General features: G+C 62.7%; 1 protein-coding gene across 2 annotated transcripts in view; it reads right to left on the bottom strand.

Annotated features, from left to right (window-relative positions):
- Positions 1-22,793, bottom strand: part of Kazn (kazrin, periplakin interacting protein) — a 331,789-nt gene that overhangs the window by 97,706 nt on the left and 211,290 nt on the right. Inside the window, exon 1 of one of the 2 annotated variants that reach the window (XM_026410312.2) lies at positions 19,016-19,223. The exons of the other annotated variant lie outside the window; for it this stretch is intronic. Coding sequence (XP_026266097.1) covers positions 19,016-19,223 — 208 coding nt within the window. Of the gene's footprint in view, positions 1-19,015; positions 19,224-22,793 lie in introns of those variants that run through there. 2 annotated transcript variants of the gene reach the window in all.

Raw genomic sequence — 22,793 nt, 5'->3', positions numbered from 1 at the left:
ACACCTGGTGATTTATCATCAAGCCAAGGTCCTTAGAGCAATGACATCACACTGACTATGGATCTTGGTCACGACTGTACCTCTGCTAACGATTCTGAGCATACCACACGCTCTCCACTTTGTTGTATCTTACACCTTAACTAGGGTAGTCTTCACAGTGACCCCTCGAGGTGGGGCCTGTCACCACCACCTGCCTTACAGCTGGGGCACAGGCACAGAGGAGGCCAGTGACTGACCGAGGTCACGCAGCGTGAAGAGCAGGGCAGGGTCTGAGCCTCGGTGAGTGGAGCTTCGGCACCGCAGGGCCCTGGGGCGTCGGCAGCCAACTTCCCGGCTGCCCAAGGCCCAGGGCCTCTCCCTACTGGGCAGCACCTGAGATCTCAAGGGACCCCTGTCGTGTGGCCTGTCACCAACTGAAACGCTGTGACGTGGAACACGATGCTACCACCCTGGGGAGGAGCCAAGGCCGAGGGCACAGGGTATCCCAGGCCGCAGAGCCCTGGGGGCACCCGGGCTTGGAGTGGTGGACCCGCAGGGGGCAGCTCGCCCTTGCTGCCCACAGTGGACATGGGTCAGCCAGCTCCGTGCAGCCCCAGGACAGATGTGACTGGACCAAGCGGTGGTGCCAGAGGTGGGGGCTGTGTTCCGTGGCACCCAGCACCCCGCCAGCAGGGCACAGGCTCCCCGAGGCACAGGCGCACCCTGAGGTGCCGAGCAGGGCAGACGGGTGGGCGGGCACCAGCCGCCAGGGCTCAGGCCTGGCTCCCCCACTCCCCGGCTGCTTGACCTGTGACTTGACCAGAGTCCTCATCCAACACAGCAAACGGGCCACGACCAGAGAGCAGGGTCTCAGCCAGGGTGAACCCCAACCATCCTCTAGACGGAACATTCCGGAAGGTTCTGACGGGGGCCAAGGGCGGCTTGTCACGGCCTGTGTCTCCCAGGGGAAGCCGTGGCCTGGTGACCACGGAGCCCTGAGCCCCTGGCCTCCCGCCTGCAGGGGGACGGTAGGACAGACAGACATGAGTGTCCGAGGCGGGCTCTAAGGCCACCCGACTAGGGAGGGAGGGGGCAGAAGAGCCGGGGGCTTCGGGGGCCAGACCACGTGCGAACGGCAAGGGCAGGCTGAGGGACTGTCCCCAGCGGCCACCCCGGGGACGTCCTGCTCCCCGGCCTCAGACCCCAGGGCAGATGTCCTGCTGCAGGCGAATCCCGCCTCGGGGGAGCGGGGGGTGGGGTGGGGGGCACAGCCGCGGGGCGTCTCCGTTTCCCATGAAAAGCGCATTTTCACGCCCCACCCCCCCCAAGAGACCCAGGCCCAGAGCCCCGCAGCCCCGCCCCCAGCAGGTGCCACGGGGAGGCCCCTGGGCCCAGCGCCCACCTGGGCCGCGTGGTGGACGGACCTCGGTCCCAGGGGGTCACCTGAGCGACACACCCCGAGGGGAAGGACTGATGCCCCAGGCTGTCCCACACGCCCCATGGCCAAGGGCGGGTCGCCCCTCTGGGCCCCTGGCTGCCCCGGGCAGGAGGCCAGGCGCCTCTCACGGGCTCCCGAGGGAGGCCCGGTCAGAGACCACGGCTGGACATGGAGCCACCCTCCACCGACTGGGTCAGCAGTGCCCGGGCGTCCTGGATGCTGCACTCATGGCCCTTCTTATTACCGGGCTTGGGACAAGTGCCACCTGAGTGCCGGACTCAGTACCCGGTGATGGTGCTCGTTCTAGAGTGCGGAAGAAGATGCCCTCAAGTGTCTCCAGACAGAGAAAGCAAGAGACCCTGAGGCTAGACAGCGGCAGGACCAACCTACACGCATGGACCCAGAGAGGGAGGCTGGGCATGGCCCACTGCCCAGGGCAGGGCTGGGGCCTCAGTGAAGGACCAGGACACCCCCTCTGCTGGGTTCTGGACTCGGTGGGAACGAGGTGTGTCTCAGCTGCAAGGGACATGCCCTATCCCTGGAGTGGCGGTCACCTTCGTCCAGGGGCAGCTGTACCTCTGGGCCCCCGGGGCGTGCTGGGCTGGCTCGAGGTCAAGAGCCCAGGCTGGCCCCTCCTGGCGGGAAAGCCAGGCCCAGGGTGTGCGTGGTCCTGACTCGGAGCCCCTGCTCGGGGCCACCAAGCGACACCCTCCTGGGGACAGCTGTGGACTGCAGGCCCAAGACGGCGAGCCTGTGCTCCTCCTCCTCCTCGGGACCTTCGGCTGGGTCCCCTGAAGAGACACCACTGATTCCTGACATCTGAGTGGGGCTGGGGTCCCGGGTCCGGGCAGCCCGGGCTGCGGCCACCGTGCCAACCCCCTGCTGCAGGTCAGCGCACGAGGGGCCTCCGAGCTCCATGAAGGGCCGGAGCTGCCCGGGGGCAGCCCAGCAAGGCTCCTGAACTCAGCAGGTGGCCTGTGTGCGGTGACCAAGCTGGGACTGCGGCCTGGGAGAAGCCAGCCAAGGGCACACTTCCACCACCACCCTGGGCCTCGCAGGGGCCAGCCCAGCCTTGGCCCGGCCTCCCTCTGCCGGCCATTCCGGGCCCCGTCCACCCTCCTCCCACCTGATCCCGGGTACGAGGAGCTGGACACGGCGCTGTCTCCGTGGACCCCCGTCGCCAGGCTGCCTCTCCTGGCCCCCAGCCCCCGCCTGTGCAGACGGGTCCACGGGGCCAGTAATGGGCGGGCAGCAGCAGAGGGGAGCTGGGCCGTCTGCAGGGGTCTCTGCTCTCTAGGGCCTTTGTCACCTGATCCTGACCCTCACAGCCCCGGGGTGACAGGAAGCAATAAGCAATCCCCCCGCAGGAACACACCCTCAAACACCCACCCACCCACTCCCCAGCAGGACCCCGGGATGCCCAGCCTGGGGAGCTCCCTGGTCATTCCCACCACGCGGGCTGGGCCGGGCCATGGCGGCCCCATGGTGCTGCCCGATGGTGCTGCCCGGGTCTTTCCTGCATCTCCCACTGTTCCCCCCGGGTGCGTCTGGTCCGCCTCCCCTGCGGCTGCTGGCCTGGACCACACGGCGCGGCCAGATCACCTCTGCCAGTCCACCTCCTGGCGCCGCTCCCCAGGGGCCACACGCACAGGGGGCGCCTCCTTCCCTCACCCACCCCCAAACACGATGGGCACCAACCGTGAGCCAGGGGCCCAGGTCCCTGTCCTGGAAGGGTCACTACCTGAGGCCAAAGGCAGAGGGGCCACCCCTCAGCAGGCGGGAAGTGGAGGAACCACGGGCCCCGGCACAGTCACTGGGCCTGAGGATCGGGCAGTAGCACAGGGTCACCTGTGTCTCCTGGACACCTGGGCATCACCTCCGCACGGAGCCTGCAGAGACCCCTCCACAGGTGACTGCAGGAAGGGCGTGACCTCTGAGACACGGGACTGCCCCGGGGCAGCTGGCCCCTGAGCTCCCGAGGGGCAGCGAGGGCCCTGACGACCCCCCAGGGCCCGGGCCCAGGCTCCCTGGTGCTGCGAGGGCCTGCTTCTCTCTGCTCACTGGGCAGGGGTGTGTGCAGGGCAGGGCTGGCCACCCTGAGGACCTGGCCAGCACCATCTCCTGCAGCCCTCGATCACACCTTCCCCTGGGGACAAGGAGCCGCAGGCCAGGGCCAGCTCACTGCCGCTGGTCAGCGGAGGGGGCTGCCCTGGGACCTCTCGGCACAGGGAGGCTGGCTCCCCTCCCTTCTCTTTCCAACGTTTCTGCTCTTGCCCCTGGGACCAGGCACCAGGCGCACCCACCTGCCAGTGGGCATTTAGGCTCCTCTTTTCCTTTGGCAACACCCCAAAGCACCTGTACTTCAGGAACAGAAATTCGACCCACTCTGACCAATCAGAGCTCCGAATCACCCTGGCCATGGTGACTCGTTCAGAAGTGGGCAGTGACCTCAGCCAGTCCAGGCAGAGCTAATCCCAGACTAGGATCCGGGTGATCTTCACTGATGACCTCAAGCTTACAGGACGGAGCTGTCGGCAGGCAGCCCTCTTGGTACCGTGAGGGGAGAGCCAAGGAGACAAAGCCAGGTTCCAGATACACCGAGTCCTGGATCACACCGCACCTGAAGCCAGAATCTAGCCCTGCACTTTTCACTCACACGAGCCGACTCAGTCCTCTCTGTGTTTCAGCCAGTTGAAGATGGGTTTTCTGTCCCTTGCAACTGAAAAAGAGCCCTGATGAGCTGCCTCCATTGGGGACAGTTTTCTGGGCACCCAGGGTCCCCACAGACCTGAAGGCTACCTGCTGTGTGCTGAGAACCACGGACTCCCCCTCCTTCCCTCAGAGACCAGAGGAGAAAAGGTGGACAACGGAACCTACCCCCACAGCGAGCAGCTCCCGCCTCCTGTGTTTAAAGTCCAGCTTCTTCCTGCCCTTGTTGCCCCCCGCCCAGCCCCACTCAGAGCCCGTCAAGGGCAGCCGGATCCCAACTCAGGGACGAACGAGGCCCCCAGGCCCCAAGACCACGCTGGACGTCTTCCCCAGCTGGATGCCAGGACAGTGTGACGGTGGCCAGGGGCCGAGCTGGGCCTCTTGAAGCTTCTGATAATAAAATACTCAGTCCCCTCCTCTTGGATCTGGCCGCGACCCCCCCACACACACACAAGGCCAGCTCTGGATGGGAGGTGGCACAGTGGCTCTGGTGACGCTGCTCCACCCTCCAAGAAAAGACGCGTATATCACCAAACCACAAAGAGGAGACGTTGAAGCCGGCCAAGTACCTGCCACCCAGTGTCGGTGACAAGCCCTTCAAAGCACTGAGCAGGGACTCAGCAGACCTGGAGAGCCACCTGAGCAAGGCCCATGACGGCAGGGATGTCCGCCTGCCCTCGCCTGCCTGCCCGCCCGGGTCTGAGCCAGCGGCGCAACACCCCAGGTCTACCCCCTTCTGCACCCACCCCAGCTCCCAGGGGACACCCCAGCTCCCAGGGGACGCCACAGCTCCCAGGGACACTGGGCCCAGGAGGTGGCCTCTGGGCTCTTGCCCTTCAGCTGGGCCACGGGTTCCAGGGGCCGGAAGGGTCAGTGCTAAGGCTCAGGCTCAGAGACTCCAAGTCGGTCTCGGGGCCAACCCGGGTGAGTCAGGCCCAAGGTCCCACAGGTGCAAACAGGCACCCAGAGAAGGGGGGTCCGGGCCAACCCCGCCATCGCACACGGGCCGCAGGCTGGAGTCCCCACGCCTGCTGACCCCTGTGGCCAGCAGATCCGGGTTCTCAGAGCGCCTTGGCCAACGGGGCCGTGCACACAGGCCGGAGCTGCAGGACCCACCGTCCACCCGACCTGTGACAGTGGACTGGAAAGGGTGACGATGGTTCCCGCTGCCACACGTCCCCGTGTCTCTGCACAGTGCCGGGTGCGAGTGGTGCTTCTGGAACCAACAACGTGGTCCAGATCCTGGCGCTGTCCTTCAGTGGCCGTCTGACCCTGGCAGGTCACGTCCTCGTCCTTGGGCAGAGAATGGAGATAACAGCTGTGGCCACCGCCCCGGGATGCCGTGACATGGCACGAGGGACAGATTAGAAGCCCCAAAACAGAATTGGCCTGGTGTCAAAAACAAGGTGGCCAGCTGCTGATGCCATCGAGAGCCTGTGGCCCAGGACGTCAGGTCAGAGCCACCAAGTCCCCGTGGACCACGGTGGGTGGCACTCACACTCAGCTGGCATCCGCGAGCCTGTGGGTGCTATGGGGTCCCCACTAACCCACGTAACCCCTTCCTCCTCCAGAGCCCAGCTGAGCCGCTGCCCCAGGACGACCTAAAACACGCTCTGCACACGCCAAATGCTTCCCCCAGGAAAACCGCCGCCACCTCTCAGATAACTTAGCAATAAAGTCACCAAGGGGCCAGGGTGGGCGTGGGGAGGGGCGCGGGCTGGCCTCTGTGCGAGGCCTCCCAAAGGCGCCATCTGGGGTTTTTCTGAAGGGCGCGGGATCACATCCTAGTGTCCTGATGTGGAGCCAGACCCTCCTCCTGAAGCCAGATTTAAAATCAGGAAGTCGGTGCAGCTAGATCTCTAAGAGTGAAATCTAAAATGGAGGCCACGCTGAGAATGATCCCGGAAACGCAGGACAAGTCATGGCCCTAGGCCAAAGTCCACCCCAAAGAAATGTTAATGGAGCCCAGGAAACAGCCCCCAGCAGATTTGGAGATGGCCCATCCCAAGAAGTGATAATGAAGTCCTTCCTGCCAGATGACTTCTTTGGCCCACCTGTGTCCCACCCCTCGGGCCTTCCCACCTGTGGCCATCACCAAAACTATAAAAAGGGGAGACAACCGCACTTCCACGGATTCCACCTCTCGGGTCCCCTTCTTCCTCCGGGAGAAGTCTTTTCTGCTGTCCTTAATAAACTTCTCCTTTCCACTCTGACCTGGCCTCGGCGGGCTTCTCTGGTGTTAGTCTTCAACATCGGGGAGCAAGGACCGCCAACGGCGGCAACACCCCGAAGCCAAGGTCCCAGGAGTTGGGTGACCCACACTCTGGAGAGTCCAGTTACCTGAAAAATCACCTTGGGCTCAGAAAGAGGGGACAGGGTCACAGGGCGGGGTGGGGGCCTGGCGTGGGAAGGCCTGGGCGGTGCCGGGCACATGCTGTGCTGGGCACAGACCCCCCACTGCAGGGGCTGGGGTACCTTCCTGCTGACCAATGTGGGAAAGGCACCTGGGGACCTGGGCTGTGCCCAGCTGGGTGGCCAGGAGCCTGGGCCCTGGCAACACGGCTGACCAGGAGGCTGTTCCGTGATGAGCTACGGGGCCACCCCAAACCCAGGTCCTAGCACAGGTGACGCCCAGGAGGCAGGGCAGCCAGCAAGGTGGGCAAGAGGCCACTGTCCTGCCCGGGGCAGGGGGGCGGGCACACAGGCTCCCCCAGGGCTGATGCCCCAGATCAGCAGTGACTCTGCCAGGGGGCACAGGGAGCCTGGGGTCCAGCGGGGACTCAGTCCTGTCCCCACAGGCTGGGCCCACCCACCATGTGGCTTCAGGGCACATCAGCCTCTCCGGGCTCCTCTGTCCACTTCCCTTCTCCTAGGGCCACTCTGTTCAGAGGGCCAGGGAGACCCCCCCAGTCAAGATTCCGAGAACTTCCAAGTGGGAGACCAGCGAGGGACCCCTGTGTCCCTCCTCCCATGAGGCCCCGGCCTCCAGGACTCAAAATGGAAAACCACCCTCGTTCCTCCTGAGCGGCTGTGGCAGGACGGCCTCCGAACCACGGTGTGATCAGGACACGGGAAAACGTGGGTCAAGGGGGCGCAGAGGGGTGAAGAGCGAGGTCGGGGGGCAGCGCTCCCGCCTACCGGGGGCCTGAGCCCCCACACAGAGCTGCCTGTGCCGCTTCCTGCAGTGAGCAGCTCCCAGGCCACGTGGCCCGGGTGAGAAGGGCAGCCCCAGGATCAGGCATCTGGTTTGAGGCCCTGCCTCGTGCCTCGGCGTGCACCCGCTGCAGGGCTGTCGCAAGGGCGGGATACGCAGAAGGACCGGAACCGGCACCCGGCTCGTCCTGGCCCAGGTCCACAGCTTTTCCTGGGCTCCTCCCTGGTTTCAGGACCAGCTCCTGATGGGCAGTGCTGTTCCTGGGTCCCCGGGGACTTCTGGAACCTTCTGTACCAAACCCTCCAGTCGAACATGCTTTCCTGGGAGGTCCCCAGAGGGGGCCAGCGGCCAGGGCTGGGGCGGAGGGGGCACCGCAGCTCCGACCCAGGGCTGGCACAGGGGTCCCACCTGTCACTCCTCCTGTCCTCTCCAGGCCAGGGGATGAAGCAGGTAGGAATGTGACTTCCATTCCTGTCTGGAGCGGCAGCTGGCGGCCACCAACACCCCGTCTGGCCGGGTCCCCAACCACCCAAAGGTCAAATGCCGCCTCCTGTGCACAGGCCTCTTGGAGAAGAGAAAACTATTTGAAAAATGTAAATGGAAAGAGCCCCACAGTCCCCTCCCCCACGCCCACTGCAGCGGAACAGGAGGCCCGCCCAGCACCGTCCCCAGAGCAGGCAGCAGACCAAGAGGCCACAGGGACCCTGACCAGCGCGGAGCAGCTCCAGGTGGTCCTCTGCCAGTCCAGACCAGCGCACCCTCCCAGGCCTTTCTGCAGTGTCCCTGGCACGAGCCGGGTACTCTATACCCTAGTGCCCAGGGCAGTTCCAACCCAGCCGTAGGCCAAGAAGTGCCCACTGTGCGGCACGAGCCCACAGGTGAAAGGTCAAGCGGAGCCCCCAAGATCCAGCTTCTCTGCTGTTTCTTAAGAGTCCACTCCCGTGCCTCTCCGAGAAATGGCACTGCTGGAGGTTCTGGGTCTGGACATGGCACAATCTGGGTGTCCAGCTTGGACAAAGGGGAGACTGGAAGCAAGGGCAGGAACCCTGGCTGCGAGGTGTGCGGCGGGCCAAGGCCTATCTGTCACCCAGGGGCTTCTCCCGCCTTGCTCTCTCCTGCTGAACATCCAGACCTGGCCCCTTGGCTCGCCCAGGCCACCAACTTCCCTGTGCATCCTCGGGACGTCTGGGAAGAAGACTGACATGTGTCCCCGGCACACAGGACTGGAGGGGTCGGAGAACGTAAAACAAAGCACAACATCCACTCCCCACACTCAGCTGCAGACGCTGTCCACCCTGTGGCCCACGTGTGAGCCGTGGGACTCAGGCAACTGAAGAGACGCCCGGTCAGGGGCTGGGGTCTGCTCTGCAACCACCTGGTGCAGGAGGAGGCCCTGCATCTTGTGGGCTGGCTGCCCCGTCCCCCTGGAACTGGAGGCCGATCGCTGACCAGGCTGAGAGGTCACCACTCCTGTGAGGGGACAGTCCATGACGCAGCCCCTGCAAAGCAAATCAGGGCTCATGCTGGCCACCCCCCAGCCCGGCAGGCCAGGTGCTCCTGGACGGCCAACAGGTCACAGCAAAGCCAGGGCGGGTGTCCAGCCAACGCCTTCTCAGGAGGACCCCATGCCCAGGAATTCTCCCCGCCACCGCTCTCCCGAGAAAGCTGGGGGTCTCCTGAGTGACCACCCACGTGCACGCGGGCAGCAGCTAGTGCCCAGCCGGGAGTGTCCTCTGTCCACCTTCTCCCAGAGGCCAGGACTGTTCAGCTGGCCACAGAACTGCCCATGGACCCTGGACGTGCATGGGAACCTGTCGGTGGTCACGAGGGGCCTTTGGGCCTAAGAGCTGTCAGCAAGGGGGTGGGGGAGGGGCAGGCGGCTGAGGAAAAGGTGGCACCTCAGTCCACACCCCTGGCCCGGCCCAGGGGCCCTCCCAGGTCCTGGCTGCCTGCCCACAGGGCCTCTTGGGCCCCTCAGGCCCTGCTGAGCTCTTACCAACGTCAGGAGGGCTGGCGCCCAGCGCCTTCGGGGGACACTCTGCTGGACAAGCAAAAGCAGTGTGGCTTCTGCAGCTCTTCCCACCCTCAGAGGGCTCCAGGTAGGCGCGGGGCCGGGGACGTGGGGCCAAGGCACCGAGGACAGAGGACGAGGGGACGTCCCGCCTCCGCCCTCCCCGCATCCACTCTGCCTGGCTGGGGGGAAAGAGGGACGAGAAAGGAGGGTGGTCCAGGGGGGATCCCCGTGCCTTGGAGGCCGTCCTCCGACTCCGGAGGGGTCACCAGGTGAGGACACTGATCAAGCGTGAAAAATATCCAAAGGACGTGGGCCACAGGGTGGACGGCACCGTGAGATGGACTTGGGCTCAGTACAAAGGTGAGTAAGGGCTGACAACCAACCCAGATCCGCAGAGGCCGCCGGGAGGAGGGGGAGCTTCCAGGCCCCGAGGCCATCCCAGCTCAGGAGGACCACAGCCCTGGGCAGCACGAGCCAGCCTGCCTTCCTTGCCCCCTGCTCACTAGCAGGGGACAGCTGTGTATGCCAAGTACCCCACCTGCCTCTAAGGGGCCAACCAGCACTTTCTAGAGACGCCCCAGCCCCAGGGCAGGACGAGCGGACACCTGGGGGAAGGTGGAGAGGAGCTGGAGGTCACCTGCGGTGTCCAGAGCTCCAGCTGCCCCCAGCCCCACTGGGGAAGTGCTGGGAGGCTGGCAGGGATGGACCCAGGCCACCGAGCGCGCACACGGGACAGGGAGCGTTCAAGGTCAGCCCAGCCCAGTGCCCAGTGCCCAGCAGGACGGGTCGTCCCATGAACCCCCTGGGCAGGTGTAATCAAAGGACGAGGGGGAGAAACGGGACTTTAGAAGGAGCCTCAGGGGTGGTGACCGCTCAGCTGGTCCCTGCAGACAGAGGAGGGGGGACAGGAAGAATGAACAACTAGGGAAAAGGCGGAGAAGGGAAGTGGAGCCGCCGGCTCCGTGGGGTCCTCGGTGGGAACTGACCCCCACGGTGCTCAGGACCTGCCGGGCATCCCACCAGCGAGGTCCACGCCACGGAACCCCCACGTCCCATGACCCTGCAAGGGCACAAGCACTCTCCGCAGGAGTCACCGTCACACCCAGGACTCTCCACTACAGCGTCCTCCGGGTGAAGGGCAGGGGCTGGGATGGGCAAGGGGGGCACTTGGCGGAGGTGCGGAGATGGGAGAGGCCGGGAGGGGCAGACTGGCTTGGGGGACCCCGCAGAGACCCCGGCTCCTCCAGACGACAGGAGGGGACCGTCAAGTGTCATCCCTGGAACACAACTGAATACAGAGTTGGCACTGGACGCCAGCCACGGGGATGAACGGGCCTCGATGGGCCTGGGAGGGGCCGAGGAAGGACATTTTCCTGGTTCAAGTCACGGGTTTTAGACAGAAAAAATGTGAGTGCTGTGAGGGGGCTTGTCCCACCCGCCGTCCGGCTCCGCCCATTGGTGAGTGACCAAGTGAACCGGCGGGCAAGCGGGCACGTGTGCTCTAAGATGGGGCACCGAGGGGGGTCTGAGCTGGGGGTCACTGGGTGACCAACCATCCCAGCTGGCCAGGACAGAGGGGTTTCCCATGACGTGGGGCTTTCAGGGCTAAAACTGGGCAGGCCTTGGGCGCAACAGGATGAGCTGGTCACCCTAAGTACCCGCAGGTCCCCCGGGCCAGGTCTGCACAGGGAGAGTGGGCAAGTGGGGCTGGGCTGGGGCTGGGCTGTGGCTGTGGCTGGGGCTGGGTGGCAGAGCGTCTGCCTGGCATGCAGGAGGACCTGAGAGAGAGAGGGGGCGGGGGACAGTCCCGTGGAAGGGCCAAGGAGCCACGATCCAGCTGCAACTCGGCTTCACCTTGGGCCCCAGCCTGGCCCGGCCCAGAGAGCCCAGTTCTCTGCAGAGAATTTGCATCTGTAACAAGTTCTCAGGGGCCACTGAGTGGCTGGTTCCCTGGCAGCACATCTGGACACCCCCTGGCCAGGCTGCTCTGGCTGTGGGGGAGGGGACAGGGGCCTGAAGGCACAGCAGGCCGCGGGTGGTGCTGGAGACCTGTCTGGACTGCAGGTGCTCAGGACCGTCCCCAGAGCCTCCCGCGTGCCCAGTCCATGGGGCCAGGAAACATTCTAGAAACAAGCTCCTGAGTGATTCGGGCGCAGGTGGCCCAGGGACCACGCAGGGAAGCCTCAGGGACCGCGATGGCACCGCGATGGCAAAACATCTGGCTCTTACCAACGGGGAGGAGCCCTAGAGCTATTTCCTGGCTGATTCCAGTCCTGGTTCAAGGCCACCTCTGACATGAAGAATCCCAGCTACTTGGGGCCTTTCACAATTAAAGAAAATTTAAAATTGTTTCAGTTGTTCTACGTCCAGTGGCTGCGGCTGCGGCTGCGGACGGGGCAGGCACAGGTCATTTCCGTCTCTGCAGACAGCACTAGCAGAGAGACCCACGGCCTGTGGCCTCGCTTCCCCGCCTACAAAAGGGGATCCTCCTGGGTCATTCTCAGGGCACAGGAGACAGGGAAGACGTTTCTACCTACACACAAGGACGCGTGGCACCCGGGTGGGAGAGGGCAGCTTGGCAGGGGACCCTGGGGACAGGGCAGCTGCTTGTACAGGCAGAAGGTCTCAGAGGGGACCAGGAAGGACAGGAGCTGGCGCTTGAAAGGCAAGCCCCGGGCTGCGGGAGGCCAAGGACCTCCGCTGGTCCAGGTGCCGAGATGGACAGGAGCAGGGGAAGCCCAGGTGTGCAGGTGGCCACAGAGTCACAGAGAGGAGGGGTCCCACGTCCCAGTCCCCATCTGGAGGGAGGGATGGAGGTGGCATCTGGGGCCCAGGGTGGGGAAGCTCTGGTTGGGTGGGAGGTAGGAATCAGCCTCATGGAGCCCCAGGACTGACCCAGTCCCTGCCCAGGGCCCCAGGGTGAGAGATCCCCCGCCCCCCAGAGGCCTCTCCTCCTCCTGCACCGGGCCAGCACCAGCGTCCTGCTCAAGGCAGATCCCGGGGACCGGGGAGGTCCTCAGGGTAGGCAGTCACAAATACATGGGACAAGCAGATAGAAGCCCTAGTCACCCCCCCCCTTTAAAGAAAAGAAAAAGGTGCGCGGTTCCAAGCACCCCCGCAGCCTTGCCTTTGAGCCCAGGAATCTCAGGGCTCAGCGTGCAGGGGAGGGCCACCGGCAGGGTCTCCCCATCCTCCTCCAAGCTCCTTGGCCTCTGGCCCGAAGGACACAAAGGAACAGCACCCCTCCCCCACAGCTGCCCTCCCCCAGGGCTGGCACCATGGAGATGCCAAGGGGAAGCCACTGAACACATCTGCCCCTGCGAAGCCTCAGGGCCAACCACCAAAGGGAGCCAGGGGGTGGGGCGGGCGGAGCGGCTGGAAGAACAGGCTCCACCGGTGGCTCGGGGACCAAGATGAAGGCCTGGATGAGTCACAGGAGGAGTTTGGCCTCCCCGGTCTCCTACGGGCAGCAAGGAGCGCTGGCCACTGGCAGAGCGGAAGGCCAGGCAGCCGGGGACCAGGGGCCAGGGACATGGGGGCGTTCTGCCCCTGGCCACAGGACAGTCTTGTGAGCTCGCAGGACAGAGAAGGGCCAGCCCTTTCCACTGGATTCTGAGAATGTGCCCGGGGCAAGGGGTGGAGCAGAAAAACAAAGGACCACTTAGCTAGGGCGTCCAGCTCCCCTGGTCCCCTTCAGAAGAGGACACTGCTAACATTTATATTGGGGTACAGAGGGACCAGGACACCTGGCCTCTGGAACCAACCCGGTCCCAAAAGGGCAGAGCATCTCAAAGTCGGGTCTGCGGGACCCCGTTTGGAATCCACCCAAGGCACCTGACAGAGAAACAGGCTGGGGGGGGGGGTGCTGAGAATCTGCATGAGAGCCCCACACGGTGATCCCCAAAGGCCGAGGCCCCCTGAATGGGAGACGGGGCAAGGGACGAGCGTGAAGAGGGACACCTCCCAGCACTGCTGTGACACTGGTGTCCTGTTGCCAGTTTTCAAGGGGACCCTGGAGGCCACCCCACCTGGCATCGAGGGGTGGGCTGCGTTCCCTGCGGTGGTCCTAGCCCCTCGCGGTGGAAACTCGGCCTGCGTCTCCTGCTCATTCCTGGACGGTGGGCCCCATCCCTGCTGAGGTTTCTGGCTCAGAGATCAGCGTCCCAGATGCCCATGTGGCCAGGGGATGGGGACAGCAGGAGGGGCCTCCCACTTGGGCAAGCGTGGATTCTGGCTGGGCAGGGGGCAGAGATGGAGCCCCTTGGAGGCACAGAATCGGGGAAGAGCTCCCCAGGGGTGCTCACTGCCACCCACCTCTGGAGGACTGGAAGCCAGGAAGCCCAAGATCTCTCTCTCTCTCACACACACACACACACAAAACCCGTGACTGCAGGGTCTCAGCCGCACCCCAGGGAATCATCAGCTACTGAGGAAACCACAGGGAAGAGTGTCCTGTGGAAGGCAGCCTGGAACAGCCGCATGTACTACTTCCTGCTTCCTGCCTCACGTCTTGGGTGGGTTCCTCTGCAAGGTGGGGCAGATGCCAGTCCTCTCATGGGAACGCAGAGTCCACGCAAACCCGTGCTGCCCAGTGCTCTCTGGCCCCCAGACGCCCTCAGTAAATGACTCTTCGTCCTTAACACACTCTTTCCTGCCTGGGCACACAGGACTTCCCAGCTCAGGGCCCACAGGTGAGGCTGGGGCGGGGCAGGCCTTGGAGCCTCTGCAGCCCTGCTTTCACTTCTCTCCAAGCCCCCAGGGAAAACTTCCTGAAGCTTCCATACAAGGCGCTGAACACACTCAGCTGCCTGCCACAGACTCACAGCCCCAGCCAGCGGGGAGCCTGCGCCGCCTGCCAAACCCAGGCACCAACCAAGGCCAAGCACCTGTGGATCAGCTGCCAGGTGCCAGGTGCTGGGTGCTCCTGATACGGTCCCCAAAACCCAGCAGGTAGAACAACACGATCGCCACACCACGCCCACCAGCTACTGACTCCTCGGTCAGGCGCAGCGTCCCCAGATCAGGGCCGGGACATCAGGCAGGACTCGCCTACCTGTCACACCCCTCGGGCAGGAAATTTCTTCCAAATTTGGGGCTGCTGCAGCTCCTGACGGGCTGGCACCATGGGGCAGGAGCTGCGAGGAGTCGCCACCAGCCGCGTCCTCGGACTGGCCTCTCTTGAAGGCGACCAAGCAGCAGACCAGAGAAAGCCTGAGGTCGCCACCTTCCCGGAGGCCGGCACATGGGGTGCAGAGCGGGGTGCCCTTGGGAACTGGAGGCGATCCTGACTGCTCCCCTCCCTGACAGGTGCTCATCTGGCACACGCGGCAGCCGGCGCATTTAGAGAGAGTGAATCCATTCAAATAACTACACACGCGTGTGCAAACACCCGCACCAGCCTACCCCCGCCTGCCGCTCCTCTCCTGAGTGTTTACAGCCCTGAGTGACTCAGGGCAAACAGGATTCCCGAGGCGACCTGGTGGCTTTAATGATGCCTGGGGCGCCCTAATCTGCAGGGGAAACCCATCCACAGGCTCCCCTGCCTTTTCGCATTGCGGGCCCTGAGTGCTGTTTGCCTTGGGCCGGTCACGCAGGGGCTCTCCTCCAGGAGGACTGGGAAATGGCCTGTCAACTCAACTGGACACGACTCCCGTAAGGGGGCCCCAGGAGCGCCTTGGAGAGTGCTTGAGGCCTCAGGGGCTAAGTCAGCAGCAGTCCTCAGAGTCACCTGGTGGGTCAAATCCCAGCCTCTTAAACTTCAAAAGTTGACATCCAGACATCATAGGCTTGACACACACACACACACACACACTTTAAGTTCTCTGGACTCTGGATCAACGGGGGACTCCACCTCCTCCCTCAGTATCAGGCCCTCTGGTTGACAAGGAGGGTAATCAGACTCCTGTCCAATCTCCAATAGCTCCCAAGTGGGTAAATAGGATCCCTGTTGGATAAAAAGGTAAACGGAGGCTTGGGAAGTTAAATAACTTGCTTGGGATCACACAGCCCCCAGGGCCACGCAGAACTGAGGGATTCCAACAAGCGTGTCTGATTCCCGAACGGGTGCCTGGTCCCCAGCTGATGTGCCACCTGCCCTGGTAAAAGGACAAAGTTTAGTCTCTCACCCCGAGCCACAAGACAGGGTGCAGGTGGCTGGCCACGGGTTAGGACTCTCTCCAGAAACCAATCTGAGCAGCGGTTTTCAGTCCTGATTCTCAGGACAGCCAAGCCCCCAGAGACCCCCGCCCAGCCCTGCAAGCTGAGGGACACCCACAGTCAACCCCCAGTAAGTCATAGTAGGTGGCTTCCTAGGACCTTCCCCAGTCCGCAGGGTGGAAAGCCCTCCAGCTGAAATTGCTAAGGTCCAAAGATCCAAAGATAAGCAAACATTGGTGTTACTCAAAGCCAGGAATGTCAGCAAGAGGTCAGTCTTGTTTTTCAAAAGATAAAAAAGTCAAAGTAGAATACACTTCCTTAAGAACAATATGGGGTCCTTCCACATGGCTTGGAAGTCTGCAATCTTGGGTAAATTCCTGGCTGTGTGACCTTGAGCAAGTCCCTCAGCTTTTCTGAGCACCTGTGGATGGGCTCAGCAACCACACCTGCCCCCTGGAAAGGCTAATGAAGACAAGCAGTGTGTTTAGTTACTACCATGACTGGCTCTGGAGCTGGTATGCAAAGATCTACAAGCACCTGGAGTCCCCTCCTCCAGGGATTTCATGTAGGGGGAGGGGCGAGAAGCAACAGACACAAATGATGACAATACAATGATACGTACTGCAAAGGTGACCAGGTTCAGATGCTTCCAAAGTGGACAGATAAAGCGTCTGCCTGGTCTACAAAGATACTAATTCCTCATCACCTTTTAAAAAAGGTCCCTGTAGCTGATGGCAACACCCTCTTGCCCAGAGGCCTCCCTCAATGGGTCATCTCTCCGGCCCCGCCCTGCTTCAATCCCCAAGAACACCTGCGCCCATCCTTCCCACCCCTCCCAGCTGGATTCCTCTCCCAGCACTCACAGTCCCGGACAGTCCCCTTGCACATTTGCCGACTGGAAATCTCCTCCCACAGACTCGAAGCTCCATGGAAACAGGGCTGCAGTGGTGTCTGCTGCCATGTCTCTGGCAGCAATGACAGTGCCTGGCCAGGAGCAATGCCCGGGAAATGTGACTGTGTGAACGGCAAGTGAGAGATGAAGAGCTGGTCTCCTGCTGCCACCTGAACAACTTCCAATGAGCAGCAGGGGGGGGGGCACTCTGGAAGGGTCTGACCCTCAGACAGAGTTAGTCCCGCTGCGCCCCCAGGGAAACTGGGTTGTGGAGTATTTCAAGGTCAAATAGAATTGGGCCACAAGCAGGTGTGCCCTGCAAGCACCCACCGTTTCTCTCCTGCTCTGGCCCCTGGTCCACCCACCCTGGGGGCCAGAGCTGTCACCATCCCAGGGTCCATAGCCCTGCTGACCTCAGGTCACCCTTCCTGAGAGTGTGAGGGTGTCCAGGCCCTCCAGTCCCTTCACCTGACCACCCCGCCGGCCTAGGTCAAAGCGCTGAGGTTCTAGGGCGAGTCACCCCGCGGCCTGGCTGTTGACTGTTTATTTCAGTGACAGTCTCAGCTTGCGGGGAGCCCCAGACTTCCCATTTCCCTCCCAGAGGAAAGCCCTCTTAACTATTGCTGGTTTGAGAGACCGTTTCCGTGCAGGCTGCCTCAACGCCCGGCCACTGGCCGCCGTGGAAGCCCTGTGACACTTCTGGACTTTGAAGAACCAGAGACGGGGGCTGCGGGTGTAGCTCAGCAGTAGAGCCCTTGCCTAGCCAGGGCGATGCCTGGGTTCCCACCGCAGCGCTGTCCGGAAAGAAAGAGCCGGAGACGGGGGAGGAGGGCGGACAGCGGGTGGGTTAGAGAAAACGCAAAAATGTCTTTGAGCCACTGGTCTGAGCCTGCTTCCTGCCAGGGATGCCACCTGTAAGCTGGGCAAAGACAGCTCCAAGGGCTCTCCCCTTCAGGAACACACCAAGAGGGCGGGCAGCAAACAACCACCCCTAGATCCGAGACACAGGCCTTTCTGGGCTGCCGGCATGTAATTAGGATATGGTTATCATAAACAAAGATGGGGCCTCTGTAGACACAAAGCAAACAGCAGCTTCTCCACCCAGCCCTCTGCCACATGTTTACATAATAACAACTTCCACTGACAGAGCACAAAGCCGGGATCCCTTAAGCATTTTACATACAAGGCAAAAGCCACTCCTGACAAGGTTCAGGAGGGCAAGACGAGGAGCATGGGGCCTCGGTGGTGGGCTAGGCAGGTGTCTGGAGGAAGCAATCCTTCCTCCTTGGTACTATCATTTCCACTGTACAGATGGGCAAACTGAGTCCCGGGGCGATGAAGCAACTTCCTCACACTCTTCCACATGCTCACTCTTTGGAACTGTGCTGTTTTACAAACACAGGTCTTGGCCTCTGACTGCTCCGTGCAACTGGGAAGGTTGGACAAAGTCGACTCCCTGCAACAGAGAGGAATGCTGGGTCCTGACCCCGGAGCATCCCCTCTCAGAAGACCAACTCTGCCAACAGGAGCCAGCAGGCCTTGCAGCTCTCCCTTAATGGAAAGAAATAATTATCAGGCAAATTAGCCCCTGGCTGGTGAGCTTGCTGCCTGGAGAGGTATTCTACGGCTGAGGCTTCAAATGGCAACAGACAAAATCTGAAATTCCAGCGCCAAGGTTCAGGACAGTGAGAACCCGGGCAAGCTGCTCAACCTCTGTTCTCCTCTGCGCCACACAGACTCACTCTCAGGGCTGCAATGAGGGTTTCTAGACACGCTGCATGAGAATTCCTGGAACACAATAGGTGTTCAATAAATACTGGGAAAACATGGGCTCCCCTTCCTCTTTTTCCTGGAAACAGTATTCTGAACTTCAAATTGATGGTGACAGACCCTTCTCAGAAAAGCCCTGGGACTTCCACCTCAATTGCTTCCTATGTGCGGAGTCCAGCGGATCCAGGGGTTCCTGACCCGTCCCATCACACACACCCATTACCTAACTCTGGGAGGTTGGAGGGTGGAGACAGCTGAGGCCGGAACCGGGTAGAATGGGCGCACCTTCTGGGAGCATTTTAACACACGAAAACGCTATTTTCCACGTGGGGCGGATTGGCCAACTACACGCCATGAGATCACTGCATTTGTCTCCGTCGCTGCAATTCCGTTCTGCATTATTCGGAGTTCAAGTAGAAAGGCCGCCAGCTCTCCGCTCCCAGCCAGGGTGAGCCCCGCGGAGGGGCGGCAGTCAGGGGGCTCTCTACGCGGGACTCCAGCCGGCTGCCAGATGGGTCACAGATGCGGCCACGGGGCCGCCCCAACTTCGCACCGGGCCAGCCCCTTTCCCACGCTCGCGCGGGGTCCAGCGGGGAGCTGGGTCTCCAGGCGCGGTGGGGTGCACGCCTCGGACCGGCGCGGCCGTGACCTCTCCCTACAGTCCGCTCGGGGAGCTCAGGATGAAGTGCCGGGGACTCCCGAGACCCCCGCCCCCCTGCTGAACAACTAACTCCACGTCCCGCGCCTTTCCCCGCCGCACCCGCCCAGCGCTCGGGGCTCCAGCGGCCAGAACTTTGCCACCAGCGGCTTTCCCGATCCCGGCCCCGAGCGCCCCCGCGCGCCCGGCCCCGGCGGCTCCCGGGCCTGTGGCCGCGCCGCGCTCCCCGCCCCGCGCGCACCTACCCGGCTGGCTGCAGTCGCCATCCGCTGGAGCCGAGGGCGCCCCGGCGCTGGGCGGATCGCCCGGCCCCGCCGCGTCCGCGCACAGCTCGCAGGCTGCGGGGCCCGGGGGGCGCGCGGGCCCGGCGCCCGCCCCGCAGGAAGGCGCCGGCTCGCCCTGCGCCGCGAGCTGGCGGACGCGCTCCCAGGAGCCGGAGTCGGCCGCCCGCATGCCGCGTACACGGGGGGCGCTGCCCGTGGCGGCGCTGGGGGCTCCGACGGCCGGCGCCCGGCTCACAGCCCCGGGGGCCGCCGCCGCATCGGGGGCCGCTGCGCGCCGCCCGCCCGGCCGCCCGCGCGCGGGACCACGGCTCTCTGTCCGGCCGGGCGCCGGGTCGTCCGCGGCCGCCGCACGCGAGGAATCCGCCGCGGAGCCTCACGTGGGAACGACTCCCAGCCCCGCGCTCCTCCTCCCGCTCCTTCCGGGCTGGCGAGGGAGCGCTCGCCCCGCCCCGGCCCCGCCCCCGGCCCCGCCCCGGCGCCGGGACCAGCCCCAGCGCCTCCAGGAGCCCCGCGGCCGGCGCGCCCGGCCACTCGGTGCGTCCTCAGCTTGCTCATTCCCAGTGAAACCGAGGGTCAGAGAGGGGGACGGCGGTGCCCGAGGGGTCAGGGGCGGCCCTAAATGAAGGTGACCAAAGGCTGGGGCTGGCTCTCTGGCGCTCCAGTGTGCAAACCATACCCTGGAGTCAGCCTGGTCAAGGAGCCAAGTCCCCGAAACTGCCCTGGAGAGGGTCGACAGAGGGACGTGGGACAGGCTGGACATTTCCTTCTCTCCAGTCTCCTGGGTGACCTGCCATCCTTTAGGGCTGAGGGCCCGGGATTTACCAGTGGGGGATTCAACCCGAGGGGCTGTTATCTGGTGGGAGGCCTGAGATCTCCTCACTCCCTGAGCCTCAGCTTCCCCCTCTGTCAAACAGGACATCAGTCATTCCCACTCTGTCCATCCTCAGGACTGCGTATGAACTCCCCAATGGGGGCAGCCCCCTGCAGGCAGGACAGTGGGGCAGGGGAGCCAGGAGGCCAGCCAAGACCTGTAGTAGATAGCATTCTGGAGGGTCCGCAAATCTGAACCCACCACGTGGAGTGGGAGTTCCAGTGGCTGGTGATGCTCCTGTAAAGTACTAGCAGCTCGGGGTCCCTTTGATCTGGGGATTATGATCCTCGTTAGGAGGACTAATTACCTCCCCACAGCCCCGGGAGGCAGCTCTGGTTTCCCCCTCTAGACACAGGGGAGCCAAGCCAGGTGAGGAGTCCCACACACTGGTGGGTGCTTCGTCCTGCTTCCGGGCAGCAGGCCTGGCTCTAACCCGGGAGTCTCCCTGGCCCTGGGGAAAAGCTCTAGGTTACTGGCAAAGGCTCTTGGACAAGCTGTGGGAACCAAACTACTTTCCCCCAAGTCTGAAACCTTTATGTGTCACTTTCCTGACCGTGGGCGAAAAGGCCCAGCTCTCGCCAACCACAGTGGCCTGGCCACCAACCAGCGTGACCTCCCCAGTTTCCACACCTCCCACATCCTCCTCACCTTCCCAGTGACTGGGCAGCTGGCCCAGCTTCAGAGGTCAGAAGGCTGCCTGGGACCCCCGCACCCGCCTAACTGAAGTCCTAGGGGCCCCGGGAGGCAGAGGTCTGGCCAGCACAGTGGAAGAGAGCCCCCCACAGGTGAAACACCCTGGCCATTCTGGAAGAAGAAAACGGAGCCCATCCCAAGGACTAGGAGGTGCCAGGAATCCCCAACTCCTTTGCCTTTGCCGGGATAACCGAAAAGGGAACAAAAGGTGGCCCTGAGGCTGGAGAAGCTGGACACACCTCTGTCCTAGAGGCATCTGGGCCTGGAGTTGGCCTGAGATAACTTCTGAGACCCACCTGGGGGCATGAATGAGTAGCTGGGGGTGGGGAGGGGAGGGGGCTGTAGCTTGCTTCCTGGTGGTATTCTTTCAGGATAAGGCACCCTGTGCATAGTATGCCCTTGGGAAAATTTTTCACTTCCGGAAAAAACACACTTTCCCCAAGTTTCTTGAAGGACAGGGCCTCCTTAGTGGACCTTCTGTTTCCCTACTGTGTGTGTTTGCTAGGCTGGAACCCAGGGGTGCTTATCCACTGAGACACATCTCCAGCCCTTTTAATGTTTTATTTTGAGACAGGGTCTTGCTAAGTTGCTCAAGGCCTCACTAATTTGCTGAGGCTGGCCTTGAACTTGCCATCCGCCTGTCTTGGCCTCTAGAGGCTCTGAGATCACCAGCGCGCAACAACACGCCCAGCTGTTTTTCTACTCCTGATTGATAGAGTTGTGCCCTTTCCCCAGGACAAGGGAAAGGGCAGCACCAGTGTGAGTTTGTAACACTGGTTGCTTGGATTCGGCTTCAGGAAGACGTTAGGGGATGGTGGGGAGTGTGGCAAATAAGCAGCCACCAGCCCCCGTCTGATGCACCAGGAATGTGGACTGAGTGTTTCCAGATGAGTTTAGAATGTTGACACCCTGAAGTTTAAGAAGACACGTAAGGAAGAAGAGAAGGAAGAACAAGAAAGTAAACAGGTCTAGAAGGTTCTGCCTAGCCCGTGGGCCACCAGTACTCATTCCCCTCCGCAACCCTCAGGAAAACTCTGCATAAACTTCCCGGTGACATTGCAAGTCTTCAAGCGGGTTCTCCAGTCCACCGCCCTGGGGAATTTCCGCTATGCTCCTTATTCAGCAAAGTTGGGCCCTGGCTCCTCTGCGTGTGTGTGTGTGTGTGTGTGTGTGTGTGTGTGTGTGTGTGTGCACGAGCCCCACGCTGAGGGCCAGGACATCAGGTGGTGCCCGCTCCCCCCACATTGGGCTGCCCTCCCCTCTCCCCCGCCCCCAGCCAGGCGCAGCCCCTCTCCCTCTGGGGCTTCTGGCTGCAGTGGCTGCGCTCTCCAGTCTACCAGGAAACCACCTGCCCTGGGTGGGGAGGCCTTTCTCCCAGGAGGTGTGTTCTGGGACAAGGACACCCTGGCCCTGAAGACACTCCTGTTTAGTTCTGCAACAGAAGACCCAGGAGCCGAGAGCCCACAGCCCGTTTCCTGCTCTGAGCGGCCCCTGCAGGTCCCCCACCAAGAGAACTCCAGGCCAGCTCCTGGACATTGGGACTGTGAAGTCACTTGGGGCCTGTGCTCCAAGGGCCTCCACTTGGGCTTGACACCTTGCTGTCCTGGCTGTTCTTTTTTTAAAAAACAAACAAACAAACAAACAAACAAAAAACTAGGGCCTCACACTTCATAGTGCATTGGCACCCAGAGACCCTTCCAGACCCTTCTAGAAGGCTTGCTGCGAGTGGATGCTGGAAACGCTGGGCCTGGGTCTGGTTCACTGTGACTTCCCCGGGGCAGCAGGAAAGGAGGCTTCAGAGGTCAGGGAAGGCGGCAGGGGCCTCCCCATCCAGTCCATCTGCCACCCCTTTTAAGAGCAGAGGGAGTTGGGGGAGGGGTGGGGGAGGGGCAGTGCAGCCTGGGGCCAGGGTGTGGGGGAGGCTCTGGCTCTAGGCTCCCAGGCTGGAAGGGGTCCCTCTGACCCTGACCCTGGCTGACAGTGTGCCACCCAGGAAAACACACAGGACCTGGGGACCGAGGGGTCAGTGCAGCTCCATTCACAGGGCCCTGGGTTCCCAGGGGAACTTCCTCAGATCACAGCACAAGCACCACAAGATCTTCTTAAGGACACACCCTAAGACGCATGGGACTCAGAAACCTGATATTTGGCATCTGCTTGGTTTTGGATACTTGA

This window comes from Urocitellus parryii, chromosome 11, assembly GCF_045843805.1.
Source record: "Urocitellus parryii isolate mUroPar1 chromosome 11, mUroPar1.hap1, whole genome shotgun sequence".
Classification (NCBI taxonomy): Eukaryota; Metazoa; Chordata; class Mammalia; order Rodentia; family Sciuridae; genus Urocitellus; species Urocitellus parryii.
This window is presented reverse-complemented; position numbering and strand designations above follow the sequence as displayed.